The sequence below is a fragment of the Ictidomys tridecemlineatus genome, chromosome 2 (genome assembly GCF_052094955.1).
Source record: "Ictidomys tridecemlineatus isolate mIctTri1 chromosome 2, mIctTri1.hap1, whole genome shotgun sequence".
NCBI classification, from domain to species: Eukaryota; Metazoa; Chordata; class Mammalia; order Rodentia; family Sciuridae; genus Ictidomys; species Ictidomys tridecemlineatus.
The window spans coordinates 44,002,986-44,022,697 of NC_135478.1; the positions used below are offsets into that span (position 1 = coordinate 44,002,986).

Genomic DNA, 19,712 nt, shown 5'->3' on the forward strand with positions numbered 1-19,712 from the left:
CTAGTACACATTAACATCCTAAACATACATACATGCATATTGCTCTCTGTCTTCCTGCCCCATCATTCTTTGACCTATTAAACAAAAGGGGGTAAATAGTAGACACATATCAGAATCAAGTAGAGAATAATCAAAGATTGATAGCTCTGGTGTTCCTCAAATAAAAAATAAATTATGGGTAATCATGCCTTTAATCTGTTAAATTTGAAATTAAAATATTTATTGTTTTCCTCTCTTCTTCACTCCTTAGTTCTTCCTTCCTCTCCTTTTCTATTTTAGCAGGATATAACCCTTTTTTGTAAACTGTACTTAAGTTAAATTCATATAATTTTTCATCGGGTTAGAGGCTGTTTTCTTAAAATATAAACTTGGTCATATGAAAAGTACATAAATAAAATACTTTCCTTATTTTTTAATCTCAATTTTTCTCTTCTAGATTGCAGAAAAAACAGAACGGAAAATAGCAGAGTCTCGAGAAGGCTACAGACCCATAGCTAAACATTCATCAGTGTTATTCTTTAGCATTGCAGACCTGGCTAACATTGATCCCATGTACCAATACTCTCTCATCTGGTTTGTGAATCTTTACATCAACTCTATTCATGACAGGTAAACCTTCTCTAGCTTCATCCATCCTCCCTAGGTTGAGTTTTCACTATCCTTTCCATTTTAAAAATAAAACTTTTAGCTAGATACAGAAGCATACACCTGTAATCCTAGCTAATGGGGAGGCCAAGGCAGGAGGAAAACAAGTTCAAGGCTAGCTTGGTTTACTTAGCAAGACCTGTCTTAAGATGAAATTATTAAAAGAAAAAAGAAGAAGAAGAAGAAAGAAAAAGTCTGGGGATGTAGCTCAGTAGAAAGCACTTGGCTTGGCATGCCAGAAATCCTGCATTCAATCCCAAGTACTTAAAGAAAAAAAAATCTGTTTCTAATTAATTTTGCAATATAAATTCATTGTAAATCATTAAAAATATGAGAAAGTAAAGGAAGGAAGGTGGAAGAAAAAAGAACAAAAGAAAGATAATTAAAGTTTTCTTAAAAATGTTTCATTCCTTAAGATTTAGGCATAAGGGGATTGGCTTTAGTCCTTTTTTTCTCTTTTAAATATTTTTAAAATGCACATGATTTATTCTCCTCTAGCCGTGGGGACCCTAAAAGGCTTCAGTCCCACATTTCTGACAATTTGATGGATATTTTCCCTTAACTAATTAATAAATGTACACAGATTTTGGAGTCAGGGATTAAATCTCAAGTTTTCTCACATACCATAGGCAAGTCAGTTAATGGCTCTATGATTGTCTCAGGTTCCCTTATCCATAAAATAATATAACATGGTGCACACCTCTAATCTCAGTGGCTTGATGGGCAGAGGCAGGAGGATAAAGAGTTCAAAGCCAGTCTCAGCAATTTATCGAGGGGCTAAGCAACTCAGGAAGATCCTGTCTCTAAATAAAATACAAAAATTGGGCTGGTTTGTGGCTCACTGGTCTAGTGTCCCTGAGTTCAATCCCAGGTACCCCCCAAAAAAGGGATAATAATAGTATTACCTACCTTTGGGGGTTCTTATGAGGATTTAAATGAGACAATGTTTACGAAGTATTTATATATTGTCTAGTATTTAGTGACAGCTCTACTCATTAAGTAGAATTAAAATATGATTTGAGCCTATAACATGTGCTATAGGAAATTTCTTTCTACATGATTTCTTGGGAGAAAAATCTCAAGTGATTGAAATCTGTTAAGATTTCCCAACTGGATTTTGGAATTTGAATTTATATAAGGCATATGACAGAGGAAGTTTAAGTTGAATAATTGACATAAAAGTCAAACATAAGTTTCAGAGAGGATGTGGAATAATTGAAACTTTCATACACTACTGGTGAGATTTTAAAATAGCATGGCCACATTGGGTTACACAAAATATTAAACAGATTTGCCATTTGGTCCTGTAATTCTACTCCCAGGTATATACTTAAAGAGAATTCAAAGTATATGTCCACACAAAAAATGTTTTTTGTTTTTAGATATAAAATACTATATTTTGGGGTGGGGTTGTGGCTCAATGGTAGAGTGCTCGAGTAGCACATGCAAGGCCCTGGGTTCAATCCTCAGTACCACATAAAAATAAATAAAGGTATTATGTCCAACTACAACTAAAAAAATAAATATTTTTAAAAAATACTATATTTAAAAGTTAACTTGTTTTCCCTTTCAATGAGGTAATGTTATGCATATGAAATACAGCTAGGTTAATTTTTTTATTTTTATATTTTATTCAGGGTTTCCCTTCATCTTTGTTGAATTTATTATGTTTGAGTACATAAACCATTAATGACTCCACAAAAGTCAATCCTGTACAAAAAGGTCTACTCAGAGAAGTGTCAGTACCTAATCCTTTAACTGTATTCCTATGGAGCAAGTAGTATTTTTAAAATATCTTTATTTATTTATTTTTATGTGGTGCTGAAGATCGAATCCAGTGCCCGACACATATGAGGCAAGTGCTAAAGCCCCAGACCCCCAAGTAGTATTTTTTAATCAAAATTAAAATTTGAGATAAGTGTAGATTCACATGAAATTGTAAGAAATAATGCAAATCTCATGCACCCTTTACCCAGTTTCCCCAATGGTAACATTTTGAAAACCTATAGAACAATATCATAACCAGGATATTGAGATTAATATAGTCAAGATAAAGAACATTTTCATAACTACAGGGATCTCCGATTGCTCTTTTATTTATAACTATACCCATTTCCCTCCCAGCCCTACCTCTTACATTTCTCTCACTAACAGAGATGACTGTTTTCAGCTTAATATTTTATGGAACTTTCAATGTGGCCCTGCTGTTTTAAAATCCCACGGGAGTACATGAGAGTTTAAATTACTCCACATACTCTCTGAAATTTATGTTTGACTTTTATGTCAATTATTCAACTTAAACTTGAATGCCTAAAATTAATTGAAAGAAAAAAAACACCATCACCACCTACTGAATTTCTGTTAGTAAGGGAAATGTAAGAGGTAGGGAGGGAAATAGGTATAGTTATAAAAGTTACTTAGAATTTTGAAAACACAAAGATGGTATGAAACATACTTTGTTTTTTTTTTCACAGAATGGTACTTCATTTTAAAAAACTATTTTGAAATACAGATTCACAAGAAGTTATAAACCACATATACACACAAAGTATAGGGAGGTCCCATGTGCTTTTTCACTGTTTCTCTGATGGTAACCTGTTACATAACTATATTCCAATATTGCATACAAGAGATTAATTTTGGTGCAATTCATAGAGCTTATTCATATTTCACTAGTTTTATATTCATTTGTATGTGTGTGATTTCAAATGCCTTTCATAGTCAATATTTTGATAAATATGTTAATTAATGCTACTTATTTTTACTTAGGTTTGCTTGACAATATGTTTTCCTTTTCTTTAACCTTTTAGTAATAAATCCAAAATTTTGGAAAAGCGTCTACGATATCTAAATGACCACTTCACATACAACTTATATTGTAATATATGCCGATCACTATTTGAGAAGGACAAACTATTATTTTCCTTTTTATTATGTGCTAATCTTCTCCTGTAAGTTACTTTCTTCTTCTTAATTTACTAATTTTAAAATCCTAATTTGAAAATTTAATGTGTAAAGATGGCTTCTCAGAGAAGGATATAGTATTTTGCTTGATCTAATTCTTGATTTTAATTATACCCTTCACTGATAACAATGTCTTCTGCAGTAGTATTAGTGTTCAGATGTTTATTTGATTTTTAAATTTTGTATAATACGTAAATAGTTACAAAAGTTAATAAATAACCCACTAAATTCTTATACAGGGAAAATTGGGTCAAGAAGTAGAACATTCCCATCATCTCTGAAATGCCTCTGTGCTCCTTAGTTGCCACCCCCATGCTTTCTCCAAAGATAACTATTATCCTCAAGGATAACATTGAAATTTAACTCTACTTTTATATAAATGAAAGCACATGATAAGTATTCATATATCTGAATACTTTTCTTCAACATTATTGTTATTTTTAAAAGTTTTCTGTTCTTTTTTAAAAAAATTTTTAGATGTCGATGAACCTTTATTTTATTCATTTATTTATACATGGTGCTGAGAATCGAATCCAGTGCCTCACATATGCTAGGCAAGCGCTCTAGCGCTGAGCCACAACCCTAGCCCTTAACATCATTTTTATGAGATGCGATATTCCTCAATATTATTTATGAATCCATCCATATTGTTTCATGAAGCTCTCGTTTACTTGTTTTGATTGCTTTATAATATTCTAAGAATACATTAAAGTTTATCTGTTATATTCTTGAACATTTGAGTTGTTTCCTGTTTGGCATTATTATAAACAATAGTGGTATTGAACATTGTTGTATATAGATAGATCTTGGTGCACCTGTGGGCAGATACCTAGAAATTTGTAATTCTTTTCCAGAATTTTTTGTACCAGTTTCCATCCCATTAACAGTTTGTACATTCCATTGCTGCACATACACATTAACATTTTGTATTGTCATTTTAAAAATACATCTTGGTATATGAATATTTTATTGCATCATGGTTTAAATTTGCATTTTTCTGATGACCAATGAAATTAAGCATTTGTTTATATATTTATAGAGCATTTGAAAATCTGTTGTAGTGTGACTGTTCAAATGACTTGCCCTTTTATCTTTTGGGTGTTTTGTGTTTTTCTTATAGATTTGTATGAGTTCTTCACATAATATAGATACAAATCCCCTGACAATTAAATATGTCAAATTATTATTTGCTCATCAGCTTACTTTTTCATTCTCTTAATGCTGGCTTTTATTGAACACAATAAAATTTTAATATCATCTTACTATGGACTGTGCTTAGGGAAAACTCTTTCCTTGGCCCAATATTTTTTTAAATATTTATTTTTAAATTGTAGTTGGACACAATACCTTTATTTCACTTATTTATTTTTATGTGGTGCTGAGGATTGAACCCAGGGCTTCGCACGTGGGAGGTGAGCACTCTACCTCCGAGCCATAATCCCAGCCCCCTTGGCCCAATATTATGGGATATTCTCCTATATAATCATATTGAAACTCTATTATTTACCTTTCACAATTAGATCAATAAGCCACATGCAACTGATTTGTGTTCATGGACAAAAATAGATGCCAGGTTTTATATTTTTTTCCATATAGTTACCGACTTCTTGAAAAGACTATCCTTTCTCCATTGTTCAATAGTGCCACCTTTGAAATAAATAATACACACAGATCTAGAGCTGTTTCTGCACTTTTTATTCCGTTCCATTGTATATTTGTAAGTAGTATTTTTAAAAGTCTCAATATATGATAGTTTTGTTTTATCTTTCTTTTATTTCCATATAAATATTAGAATTATCTTCTAAAGTTCCAAATATAAAGATACTCAGCAACCTGTTAGAATTTTGATTAAGAGTGCATTGGAATTACAGAGAAGTTTGTGAAAAATTAACAATTTTACTATAATGAGTATTCCCCAAGGACATAGTATGTCACTCCATTTCTTTAATTAATTCTTTGTTTTACTCCATAATGTGTCATACTTTCCTGTCTTGCACATCATTTTAGAGCCTTAAGTTTTATAGAGAAGTTCAAGATTCACATCAAATATGAACAGAAAGTACAGAGACTTTAAATAAACAGTCTTCCTCACTAACAAAGCTCCTCAGAGTGGTATGTTTGTTATAATCCTTGAATTTACATTGAAATAGTATTATCACCGATAAATAAGTCCATAGCTAAATCAGGGTTCACTCTCAATATTGTGCTCCTACAAACTTTACTAATATATAGTGGTAAATATTCAACATTATAGTATCATAGGGAATAGTTTCATTTCCATAAAAAATCCTTTGTGTAAATTCAGCCTTCTGTCCTTCCTAACCCCTGGCAATCAGTTTTCCTTTTACTATCTTCATAGTTTTGCCTTTTTAGAGTGTTATATAGTTGGACTCATCAACATGTAGCTTTTGCAGATTGGCTCCTTTCACTAAATAATATGCATTTAAAGCTTTTGATGACTCAATGACTCATTTATTTTTAATCCTGAATAATATTCCATTGTCTGAATGTACCACAGTTTATTTATCCATTCATCTACTGAAGGACATCTTGGTTATCTCAAAATTTTGAGTTTCAGGTGCCGGTTTTTTGTGGAGATAGGTTTTCCATTCCTTTAGGTAAATACCAGGAGTACAGTTGCTGGATTGTATGTAAGAGTTGTTTCAGTTTTTTAAGAAGCCATCAAACTACCAAAGTACCTGTACCATTTTGCATTCCCACCAACAATAAATGAGAGTTTGTGTTTTGTATTTTGAATATCGGCTATTTTGATAGATATTTACTGTAATCTTGTTGGTGTAGTTGTGATTTGAAATTCCGTAATGAAATATGATGCAAAGTATCTTTTTCATACACTTAACTTGTCAGCTGTATGTGTTCTGCAGTGAGGTGTCTGTTTCTGTCTTTTGCCTTTTTTTTTTTTAATACGAGGGATCAAACTCAAGGGTGCTTTACTACTGAGCAACATTCCCAGCCCTTTTTATTTTGAGACAGGGTCTCACTAAGTTGCTTAGGGCCTCCCTAAGTCAGTAGGATCGCCTTGAACTTGGAATTCTCCTGCCAAAGCCTCCCTCGTTGCTGGAATTACAAGGGGGCTTCCTCACACCTGGCTTGCTCATTTTTTTATGTGGATGTTCATTGTATTGTAATTGAGTTTTAGGAGTTCTTTGTATATTCTGGATAACAGTCCTTTATCTGATACATGTTTTGAAATATTTTCTCTTAACTCTGTGGCTTATTTTCTCATTTCTTGATATTGTCCTTTACAGAACATATTTTTTTTATTTTAATTAAGTCCAGCTTATTTTTTTTTCATGGATCATGCCTCTGGTGGTGTAGCTAAGAAGTTTTCACCATATTTAAGGTCACTTGTATTTTCTGTTATTATTATGGTTTGGATCTGGAGTGTCCCCTAAAGTCACATGTGTTGAACATTTGGTCATCCCCAATGCAGTAAAGTTCAAAAGTGGTGCTTTGGGAAGTGATTGGATCATGAGAGCTCTGACCTCATCATTAGATTAGTTCATTGATAGCTGAATGAACAACTAGGACGTGGTGGAAACTGTAGGCCAGTGGGGCATTGTTGGCAGAAGTATATTACTGAGGTTGTGCCCTTGGAGACTATATCTTGTCCCTGGCTTCTTCCTCTCTGTTTCTCTCTACTTCTTATCTACCATGAGCTGAACAGCCTTACTCTCCTACATCCTTTTGCTATGATGATCTGCCTCACCTCAGGCCCAGAGCATTGATGCTGACTGATCCTGAACTGAAACTTCTGAAACGGTAAGCCAAAACAAACCTCTCCAACTTTAAGTTTCTTTTGTCGGGTATTTTGGTCATAGTAACAAAAAGCCGACTAAGTTTGTCAATATCTACAAAATAACTAGATGAAATTTCGATTGAGATTGTGGTGAAATGATATCAAGTCAGGAGGAGCTGATACCTTGGCAGTATTGATATTTCCTATCTGTGTAAGTGGAATATCTCTTCATTTATTTAGATTTTTTTATGTCTTTCATCAGAGGTTTGTAGTTGTCCTCTATCTTATACATATTTTAATAATTTTATGCTTAAATATTTTACTTTTGGTGCTAATGTAATTAGTAATTGCTTTTTATTTCAAATTCTGTGTTCATTGCTAGCATATAAAAAATCAGTTGACCTTTATATGTTAACCTTATATCCTGAAGTATCGGTATAAGTATTTTTAGTTCTAGGATTTTGTTGCTGTTATTGAATTCTGTAGAATATTCTACACAGTCATATCATCTATGAGCAAAGATTTATTTCTTCCTTACAAATATGTGTAACTTTCTTTTTTATTGCATTAACTACTACTTCCAATACAGTATTGAATACGAATGGTGAAAGTAGACCATTATTCCTGATTTTAGTGGAAAAACACCTAAATTTTCACTTAGTGTGTGTGATTGTTTGGGTTTGAAATGCTTCTCAAAGACCCGTGTGTTGGGATCTTGGTCCCCAATGCAGCAATGTTCAGAGATAGGGCTTTTAGGAAATCATTGGATCTTGAGACCTAACATTATCGTATAATCTATCCTCCAGTGGATTCATAATTCAAGTGGACTATTGGGAAGGAGATGGTAGAAACCAAACCATAGGAGGTGGAACCTAGTTAAAGGGTGTAGGTCCTTGGGGTGTCCATTTGGGGACTATATTTGTCCTTGGCTCTTTCTTCTTTTTGTCTCCTTCCTGGTTGCCACAAGATAAGCAGTTTCACTCTGCTGTAACTTTCCACCATGATGTTTTGCCTCACCACAGGCCCAAAAACAATGGAGCCAGCTAACCATGGATTGAAACCTCTGAAAATTGTGTGCCAAAGTAAATCTTTCTTCCTCTAAGTTGATTTTCCCAGGTATTTTGTTATAGTGACCAAAAACTGACTAATTCTGTGTAATCCTAGCTACAATTTTGTATACAATCTTCATTCATCAAGTTGAGGAAGTTCCTCCATGTTCATAAATTATTAAGAGTTTTCATCATGGATTAGGTGTTTGAGTTTGTCAGATGCTTTGTGTACATCTGTTGATTTGATCACATTCTTTTACTTCTTTATTTTGCTATAGTGAATCATATTTAGTGATTTCTTAATATTGAATCAGACCTGCGTACCTGGAATAAATTCCACTTAGTTGCAGTATATAATTTTTGAACAGTATATTTTTTAATCTTATTGTATTTTTTAATACCTTTATTTATTTTTATGTGGTGCTGAGGATCAAACCTTGTGCCTCACACATGCTGGGCAAGCAATCTACCACTGAGCTACAATTACAATTCCCTGCAATATAAAATTTTTTCTGTACATTATTGGGTTTGATTTGCTAATATTTTATTGATAATTTTTTCATCTAAGTTTATGAGAGGTATTTGTTCATGAGATATTAGTCTGTTGTTTTTCTTTCTTGTAGTGTTTTGCCTGATTTTGATATTAGGTAATTACCCTCATAAATCAAATTAGGAAGTTTTCCTTCTGCTGTTTTCTGAAGACATTAATTTCTTCTTAAATGTGTAGTAGAATTCTCCACTGATCATATCTTTGCCTGGTAATTTTTTTAATATAAATCTATTCATACTATCTACTTCTTTTTGTGAGTCTTGGCAGATTGTTACATCTTTCTGACTATGTAATACCCCTCTTTATGCCCAGTAATTTTTCTTGCTTTGAAGTCTTCATGGTCTGAATATAGCTATTCTTGTTTTCTTTTGATTACTCTTAGTTTGGTATATCTTTCTACATCTTTTATTTTTTAATTTGTCTGTGTCTTTATGTATTTAAAGTGGATTTTATAGACAATATATAGTTGAGTCTTGTTTTTGATCCACTGTGACAATTTTTCAGTTGATATTTTATTTATTTATTTTTAATTTTATTGGTTCTTTTTTGTGATACATGACAGTAAAGTCCATTTTTACATAATCATACAAGCATGGAATATATCTTGTTCTAATTCAGACCCCAGTACCTCTCCTTTCCTTTCCTTCTCCCCACCCCTGCTTCCTTTCCTCTATTGATCTTTCTGCCATTTACCCAGTTATTTTTTAATAAATTTCTTGTGGGGCTGGGGATGTGGCTCAAGCGGTAGCGCACTCGCCTGGCGTGCGTGCGGCCCGGGTTCGATCCTCAGCACCACATACCAACAAAGATGTTGTGTCCGCCGAGAACTAAGAAAAAATAAATAAATGTTAAAATTCTCTCTCTCTGTCCCCCTCTCTCTCTCACTCTCTCTTTAAAAATAAATAAATAAATAAATAAATTTCTTGTGGATGCAATGGTGGTGAGATTCACTGTTGTATATTCCTGTATTTACACAGGAAAGTTATGTCAAATTTATTCCACTTTCTTTCCTTTTCCTATCCCCTCTCTCTTCCCTCCATTCACCTTTGTTCACTCCTCTGAACTTCTGTTCTTCCCCCTTACCCCCCAGTTGTGGGTTAGTGTCCACATATAAGAGAAAACATTGGCCATTAGCTTTTTGGGGAGGGGTGATTATTTCACTTAGCATGACAGTCTCCAAATCCTTCCATTTACCAGCAAATGACATAAAGTCATTCTTCTTTTTGGCTGAGTAATACTTCATTGTGTGTATATGTGTATGTATGTATATATATACACACACATTTTCTTTATCCATTCATTTGTTGAAGGGCGCCTAGTTTGGCTCCATAACTTAGCTATTGTTCACTGTGCTGCTATAAACATTGATGTGGCTGCATCACTGCAGTATGCTGATTTTTAACTCCAAAGAGTTGGCTAACTAGGTCAAATGATGGTTCCATTCCTAATTTTTTGAGAAATTTCCATACTGCTTTCCAGAGGAGTTGCACCAATTTGCAGTCCCACCAAAAATATATAAGTGTACCATTGTTTCACATCCTTGTAGCATTTATTGTTACTTGTATTCTTGACAATTGTCATTCTGATTGGAGTGAGATGAACTCTGGATGTGATTCCAATTTGCATTTCTCTAATTGCTAGATATGTTGAACATTTTTTCATATATTTGTTGGCCGTTCATATTTCTTCTGAGAAGTATTCCTTTGCCCATTTATTGTTTGGGTTATTTGTTTACTTGGTGTTAAGTTTTTTGAGTTCTTTGTATATCATGGATATTGACACCCTATCTGAGGTGCAGGAAGCAAAGGTTTTCTCCCATTCTGTAGCCTCCCTCTTCATGTTCTTGTTTCTTTTGCTATGAAGAAGTTTGTTAATTTGATGCAATTCCATTTATTGATTTTTTTATTTTACTACTTGTGGTTTAGGACTCTTCTTAAGGTCAGGTCCTGAGCTGTTATGTTGAAGTGTTGGGCCTACATTCTCTTCTACCAGGTGCAGAGTTTCTGATCTAATTCATATGTCTTTGATCTACTTTGAGTTGATTTTTGTACAGGCTAAGAGATAAGGGGTTAAATTTCATTCTACTACTATAGATTTCCAGTTTTTCCTCCACCATTTGTTGAAGGGACTCCTTTCTCCAATGTATGTTTTTGGTACCTCAGTCTAGTACGAGATATTTATGTAGGTTTGTTTCTGTGTCACTTATTGTATTCTATTGGTCTTTATGCCTGTTTTAGTGCCAATACCGTGCTGTTTTTATTACTATATAAATTAAGGGTTTGTATTGTAATGCCTCTTGCTTCACTTTTCACACTGAGGATTGCTTTAGTTATTCTGGGCCTCTGATTTTTCCAAATGAATTTCATGACTGCTTTTTCTATTTCTATGAAGAGCATTATTGGGATTTTGATGGGAATTGCATTGAATCTATAGCACTTTGGTTAGTACGGCCATTTTGACAATATTAATTCTGCCTATAGAAGAACATGGGAGATCTTTCCATATTCTAAAGTCTTCTTTAATTTCTTTCTTTAGTTTCCTGTAGTTTTCATTATAGAGGTCCTTCACCTCTTTCATTTGGTTGATTCTCTCATATTTTTTTGAGGCTATTGTTAATGGGATAGTTTTCCTAATTTTTCTTTCAGCTGAAAGAGTATAGGAACATCATTGAAGTATAGGAACATGATTTATTTATGGGTGTTGATTTCATATCCTGCTAATTTGCTGAATTTATTTATGAGTTCTTGAAGTTTTCTGGTGGAGTTTTTGGTCTTCTAAATATAGGATCATGTCATCAGGAAAAAAAAAAAAAGATAGTTTGAGCTCTTCTCTTCCTATTCATATCCCTGTCCATGGACATTGCTGTACCAGGCTTCCTGGGCTTAGTCCATGAGCATATTCACGCCTGCCTACCACCTGTTCAAATTCCTGACCTACTTCAGCTGGTCCTTTGAGCCTCCACACTCAAAGAGAGGAGGGAGCTGAGCTCTCCTTCACCTATCTGACTGGAATTCCCCTAGTTAAAACACTTTCCATGCCTGTTTTGCTCATGCTCTGCTAGGCACAGCCTAAGTCATGTGGCATGTGCTTGTCAGGACCATGTATCTGTCCCAGCTCAGATCTCTCTGTTCTCTAATAGTAGCTACTAAAGTGCAGTCACCTCAAGAAGGTTTCTGCCTCAGCTCTCCATGGACAGTTGTACCAGTGTACCATGTACTGCAGCTTCTGGATCAGCCTAGGGCAGACTGCCCCTCCAGTCTCAGGATTTTCCACACTAAATCTGTCCATTGTATTTCTCTGTGTTTTCCTTTCCTCATGCTGTGGAGCACTGCTACTGCTTTGCTGCTGTTTCTGCTACCAGCCTGGCTCCAATATGGTCTTTTTTCTTAGTTGACCATACCTAACTTTCTAAGTCTCAAAGGCATCCTGACTGTCCTACATTGAGTTTTAGTGAAATCTCTTTTTACCCATCTTCCAGAGAAACAGTATTTCTACTGCTTGAATCCTGGGTCACAGAGTTACAAGAAATATAGCCTTCCTCCAACCCCCTATCTTACTTTTCCCCAAGGTGATATTTTAGTCCATTAATGTTTAAATTGATATTGGTATAATTAGATTAATGTCTCATATGTGTTACTATTTTCTATTCATTGTCTTCATTCTTTATTGTCATTCTTGTCTTCATTTCTTTTTCTACCTTCTCTGGTAGGAAAAGCATTTTGTGTAATTGAGTATTTTATATAATTCCATTTTTTCTTATCAATTAAATTTACATTATTATTATTAACATTATCATCAGATATTAATTGTACACATTAATGATTTTTCACTGTTGCATTTTCATACATGTATATATCAAGCTTTGATCATGTTCCCCTTCCGTTCTCCTACCTTCTCTGGCCATCCCTTCTTCCCTCCCCTGACTCTTTTTCTAGACTATAATAGTCCCTGTTCTACTTTCAGGATGCCTTTGGTTTTGCTTTTTTGTTTTGTGAAACAAAACAAAAAATGTAATATTTGTCTTTCTGTGGGTGTCTTATTTCACTTAACATGATGTCTTCATGTTTTATCCATTTTCCTGCAAATAGCAGAATTTCATTCTTCTTTATGTCTAAATAATACTCCATTGTATACATATACCATACTTTCCCTATCCATTCATCTGTTGGCAGGTACCTAGGCTGATTCCATATTATGGTTATTGTAAATAGTACTACAATTAACATGACAGATTCAATGAGATCCCTATTGAAATATCAATTGCATTCTTCACATAATTAGAAAAAAACAATTATAAAAGCCAGGTACAGTGGCACACACCTGAAATCTCAGTGACTCAGAAGGCTGAGGCAAGAGGATTGCAAGTTTGAGACGAGCCTCAGCAACTTAGTAGAGCCCTAAGAAATTAGTGAGACCCTATCTCAAAAATTTTTAAAAAATGAGACGAAGGCTGGGGATGTAGCTCAATAGTAGAGCAATTGCCTGGCATGTATGCGATCCTAGGTTCAATCCCCAGTACAAAACAAACAAACAAAAAACCCTGATATTCATATAGAAACACAAAAGACTCTGAGTAATCAAAGCATTCCTAAGCAAAAAGAACAATCAATGCTGGAGACAACATAATAACCTCATTTTAAAACATACTACAGAGCCATAGTAACAAAAAAAGCATGCTGTTGGCATAAAAACAAACCTATAGACCAGTGGAGCAGAATAAATCCAAAAATACATCCACACATCTTTAGCCAACTATTTATTTATTTATTTATTTATTTAATTAGTTACACATGACAGTACAGTGATCCAACTAATTCTTTTTGACACAAAGGTGTCAAAAAATGTATATTGGAAAAAGCATGTGGGAGACCAACCTTGCACATTGCTGGGTGCTGAGGTGCTCAATCACAGAAATGTGGCAGAGCTTTCCCCACCCTTTTTGGGTTCAAGGGTCGGTGTTTCATGCATCGGTGTGTCTTGCTACAGCCCCATGGGTGAAGCTATGCTCACCTGTTCCTTTCTAATAAAACCCCTTGCCCTGTTTAGGATAGAATCTTCCGTGGAAGTGCCTTGTGTGTGTCCCCTTCTCTTACTGTGCCCTTGGGTGTGGCCTACCCAGGAGTCAGTCAACCTGCTGACAGTGGACATCATGAAGATAGACTCAGCCCCCTGAAACCTGACCCCTTGCCTCATTTGAATAGCTTCTCCTTAATAAAAGGGGTCAGTGCATGCTCTCTGCTCTAGCTCTCTCTCTTCCTGTGGACCCTTAAGGTCAGAGGAGAGACCCCAAACAAAAAGATATTTTTGTCTCTTGTGTGGTTATTTTGCACAGTCCAGTTAGCCCAGTTTAACTAGAGTGACCCCTGAGCCTTTTAGTCATGAACAGAAACCCGGCAAAGCACAGATTCTTCATCATAATGGTGCTAGAAAAACTGGATATATCCATGGAAAGGATTGAAACTAGGCCCCTCTCTCTCACTGTATACAAAAAAAAGCAACTCAAAATGGGTTAAACTTATTTATTTATTTATTTTTTACTGATTGCCCTGGATTTTATAACATACTTTTACAATTAGTCTACATCTTCTTTCATTTCTTGGAAGTGCAACTATTTTATACCAAAGTAGACCTCCTATCCTTTATAACATTGCTCTCATTCATTTCACTTATCCATAAAACATAATGATAAAATGCATTGTTGCTATTATTATTTTGAACAAACTTTATCTTCTTTATTCCTTCTTCCATGCTCTTCCTTTCTTTATAGAATACTAGTTTCTTTCCCCTAAAATTTTCCATTTTCTGAAGAAATTCCTTTTGCAATCAGGCCTACCAGACAAATTCCCTTGATTTTTGTCTGTGAGAATTAATCCTTCATTTTAAAAAATCTTATTAAAATTTTAAGGGGCTAGGGTTATGGCTCAGTGGTAGAACGCATGCCTACCATGTATAAGGTACTTGGTTCAATTCTCAGCACTGCATATAAGTAAAGTGAATAAAATAAAGGTCCATCAATATCTAAAAAAATAAATTTAAAAAAATAGAAAGATTTTTAAAGGATCAGTTAACTGGATACAGAATTTTAGGTTGGTGGCTTATTTCTTTCAAAACTTTAAATATTTTTGTTTGTGTAGGTTTTTTGTTGTTATAATACATTTGTGTGTGTGTTGAGAAACATTTTATTCTTATTTCAATATTTCACATGAAGGTTGCTGATCAATTAAATATACAAGAAACAGTGCAGGATACTCAAAATGACTAGATTAGAAAGAAGTCACACATTTGTAGTTAAGGAAAAAGTTTAGTCTATGATTGCTGATTTGTTCAAAGATTATAACTTCAAAAATAGATTAAGAATATAAATCAATATAATTTTTAAAAAATATTTATTTCTTTAGTTTTTAGATGGACACAGTATCTTTATTTCACATTTATGTGTTGCTGAGAACCGAACCCAGTGCCTCACGCATGCTAGGCGAACGCATTACAACTTGAGCCACATCCCCAGCTCTCAATATAATTTTAATATGTAAAATATTTATCTTAGCAAATAGAAAATCCTAAACAACATTAAGTTGACTTCCTTGACGACAAGAGGAATATTTATTATTGAAAGTCCACTTATGACAGGTAATATGCAGGACATTTGAAGTTTTTGTCACTTTTAGTCCTAACTAAAACAGTGTTATTATTTACCTGCTTCACCAAATATGATATTAAGATTTCAAGAGGACCTTTTTCAATAAAATTTAAAATCCAGGTCCATATGACTCCATTTTTTCTACCAAGAGGTCTCATTCCTACAAGAAACACTTAGGAAGAGTTTGTAGTTGAAGAATGGGGGAGAAAATTTTTAAAACAATAGCATTGTAGGTATACTAAATGAAATTAAAGATTGGGGTGGGTTTGTCATACTTCTTTTTGTTGTTGTTGTTGTCATCCTTTTTAGTTATACATAGCAGTAGGATTCATTTGATATAACTATAAAAGCATGGAATATAATTTGCTATAATTTAGTCCCCAGTATTTCAACTTTCCCTCCCCTGTTCTCTTCCCTCTACTCTACTGATCTTTCTGCTGTTTACTTTTAGTTTATTTGTTTGTGTAGTTTCTATTCCCAGACATGCAAAGACTTAGAACATTTTAACTCAGTTTACCCCATTTATTTTGACATTGTTGTCATCTATATTCTGTATTTTAATCTCTATAAGATTTTTTATTATTGATAAAGTAAATCATTTAAATTTACTCACATATTTGCCCTTTTGATTGCTGTCATTTCTTTGAAGTTTTCATGTGAAGTCTGTTCTACCTGAAAACACTTTTCCAGTATTTCATTTAGTATATGTCTGCTGGTCATGAAATCTATTAGTTCTCTTGTGTGTGAAGTCATCTTTACTTTTATTCTTAAAGTATACATGTGCTAGGTATAGAATTTTGGCACTTTAATACTACTCATTGTTTTCTAGCTTCCATTGTTATAAATTATTTTGCCTGTGAAAATAAAGTGCTTTTTATCTCAAGATGTTTTTAAAGTTTCTTTTTACTTAGTTTTAGTTTTTAGAGGCTTTAGTATTATGTCTCTAATATGCCTTTTTAAAATTGATGTGTAACTGTACTTAGAGAAAAAATCTCAATCTGATGAATTATAATAGTAAACAAACCCATGTAATATCACCTATACCAAGAAATAGAAATTATCTGTATTTTTCTAAAAGCCCCCTGGTGCTTTTTCCTAATCTCTACTAGTCTCTGCTTCTTCTCCAAAGAAATTACCATAGTAACATCTAAGAATATATTTTTATTTTATTTATTCTGCTTGGAATTAAAAGGGGTTCTTGGGTTTATTACTTAATATCAACTGTTTTGGAAAATAGTCATAATTTTTTCAAGTATTGATTCTGCTTCATTCTCTCTCTTTCTAGTTCTTAGACTTTCTCATCTATTCCCGGTCTCTTACCCTCTCTTCTATTTTTTTAAATTCTATTGTCTCTCAAAGCTTTATTCTTTTAGTGCAATAATTCTCTCTCAGGTGTAACTAATCTGGTACTAAATCCATTTATTCTAAATTTAAATTATTGTAAAATTAAGCAAATATATGTCAATTTTTCTTACTTTGCTTTCTTACACAAAGCAATACATTATAGGTATTGAAAAGAAAGCAAGGAACTGGAAGACAGGTGAGTGAGAAATGAAAGATGGAGACCAAACACAGGTGATACACATATCTCTCCATAGACAGAGAGAGGCAAAACAGGCTTGGTGGGCTGGGGATGTGGCTCAAGTGGTAACTTGCTTGCCTGGCATACGCGGGGCACTGGGTTCGATCCTCAGCACCACATAAAAATAAAATAAAGATGTTGTGTCCACTGAATATTGAAAAATAAATATATTTTTTAAAAAAACAGTCTTGGTATTCAGGACTTTTATGGGGCAGGCTCAGAGACTAGAGCCAGGTGGGTCCTAATGCTGGTGGTTAAAGGTTGGGTTGGTATGAGGGAGTAGTGAGTCTTCTCAAAAATGCCCTTGGGTAGGAATGCAAAATTTTTCTTAAAATGGCAGCTGTCACTTAAGATGGCTGTCCAGATGCTAAGCAAGGACATTACAGGTATTCTTTTGTACTTTTTTCTATTAATAATATATAAGTGGAGATAACTTGATAGAGATCTCCTTTACTCTTTAAGTTTTAGCAAGCTATAATTTGCATATTTATGCAATTCACCTTTTGTAAGAATCCAGTTAAAAAACTTTAGTACATTTTACTTCTGTAACCATTACTAAAATTTCATTTTAGAACATTTCTATGATCTAAAACATTTCTCTACTCCAATTTAGCAAGTTCCTGCTCTTCTTACCAGAATCAAAGATTTGGGCTACCCACTCACTGCTCAGAGGCCAACATTCAAGAAATGAGAGTTCAAAGGAAGAGATCAGATGTATTCAAGGGCTGTCAAACTTAAAAAGATAGAAGGAATACCCCCTAAAACTCCATCTTGGGTGGCTCAGGGTTGCAAAGGGCTCTCACGCAGAGAGAAAGGACTGCCTATAGTCTTTGTCATTCAGGTTGAATGTTTCTTTTTCTCTGGTAGGAAGATTGGAAATGACCTCTACCTCCTGTGGTTAAGGACTCGGGAGGGGCATTACAAAGGTCATTGGATAGGTGCTGGGTGCTGTAAATCTAAAGATTATTTAGTAGTTAACATCTTAGACATTTAGACTTCTCTTTATAATTTAGAATGCTGGTGGAGAAAGGGAGAGAACTTAAAAGGATTAGGAAGGAGAAGGGGGAAGTGAAAGTAGCCACCAATGATGATGATGACCCAAAAGAGCCTCCCTCTTTCACTCTTAATCCCAGCCCCAGGTAGCCAACAGTCTGCTTTCATTCTCCATAGCTTGCCCATTCTAGAATTTATTAATGAGACTTATTGTATAGTCAAGAATGTTGTCTGTCTTTAGCAATTTTCTGTGTGCCCTTGAAAAGTACATTTATTTTACTATTTCTGGGTAGAATATTCTATAAATGTCAAGTAGCTCATGATGGTTTGTAAGTTTTCCATATTCTTATTTATTTTCAGTCTACTTTTACAATTATCAAGAGAGGGATTACAGTCTATAGAATTTTTTTTGGTGCTCTTTTCAGTTTTGCTTTGTGCTGTGATGATGCTCTTTTGTTAGATGTATAAATATTTGGAGTCATTATATCCTCTTGATAAAATAACTTGACCCCATTTATCCATGGTAATATCCTTTTCTTTTAAATTTATTTTGTCTAATATTAGAAATCCTCAAGCTTTCTTTTGATTAGTGTTTCTATAGTTTATACTCTTCCATTTCCTTTCATCTCTTTACATTTAAACTTTGTTTCTGTGGACAGCATGTAGTTTAAGTCCTGATTCTTTTATCTAATCTTATAATCACTATCATTGAATGAGAATGAGATTGTTTGGACCATTTATATTTAATGTAATATAGATGTGGTTATGTTTAAGCTGTCATCATAGTTTGTTTTGATTTTGTTTATTTTTTGTTTCACATTTCCTCATTTTCTGTTTTTCTTTTAATTATTTTGCATATTTAATATTTAATTATTCTTCCCCTTTGTTGATAACTATCTTTTGTTGTATTATTTCAGTGGTTTCTTTATATTATATTATATTATATTATATTATAACTTTTTGTTATAATCTATTTTCAGTTAAAATTATACTTTATATAGTGTTAGTATAGTCCTTACTATAAGTATACTTCTTTTTTTTAAGGAGAGAGAGAGAGAGAGAGAGAGAGAGAGAGAGAGGGAGAGAGAGAGAGAGAGAGAGAGAGAGAGAGAGAGAGAGAGGATATATTTTTTGTAGATGGACACAACACAATGCCTTTATTTTTATGTGGTGCTAAGGATCGAACCCGGGTCCTGCCCGTGCTAGGGGAGCGCTCTACCGCTGAGCCACAATCCCAGCCCCAAGTATACTTCTTACACTTCATATATGTGAAGTATAAAAATATAATAAAATTATATAGTTCATATGAAGTATAACAACTTGCAACAATATACTTTCATTTCTCCCCATGTAGCCTTATTTTTTTCATACATTTTACTTGTATGGCCTCACTGTGGGGAGTCATAATAGAGTTGGTCTGGTCACTTGCCCTGAAAAATCAAGCAGAAATAGTAATGGTGAATTGGAAAGGAATTTATTCAGTATAGCTATCTTGCAAAGACAAGGAGACCAACAAGAACTTCAAGTTT

At 33.9% G+C, this 19,712-nt stretch overlaps 1 protein-coding gene across 1 annotated transcript in view; it reads left to right on the forward strand.

Annotated features, from left to right (window-relative positions):
• Dnah12 (dynein axonemal heavy chain 12) overlaps positions 1-19,712 on the forward strand; it is a 260,099-nt gene that overhangs the window by 206,313 nt on the left and 34,074 nt on the right. The window contains exons 61-62 of the mRNA XM_040289787.2: positions 437-609; positions 3,456-3,596. Of these exons, the coding sequence (XP_040145721.1) occupies positions 437-609; positions 3,456-3,596 (314 nt within the window). The remainder of the gene's footprint in view (positions 1-436; positions 610-3,455; positions 3,597-19,712) is intronic.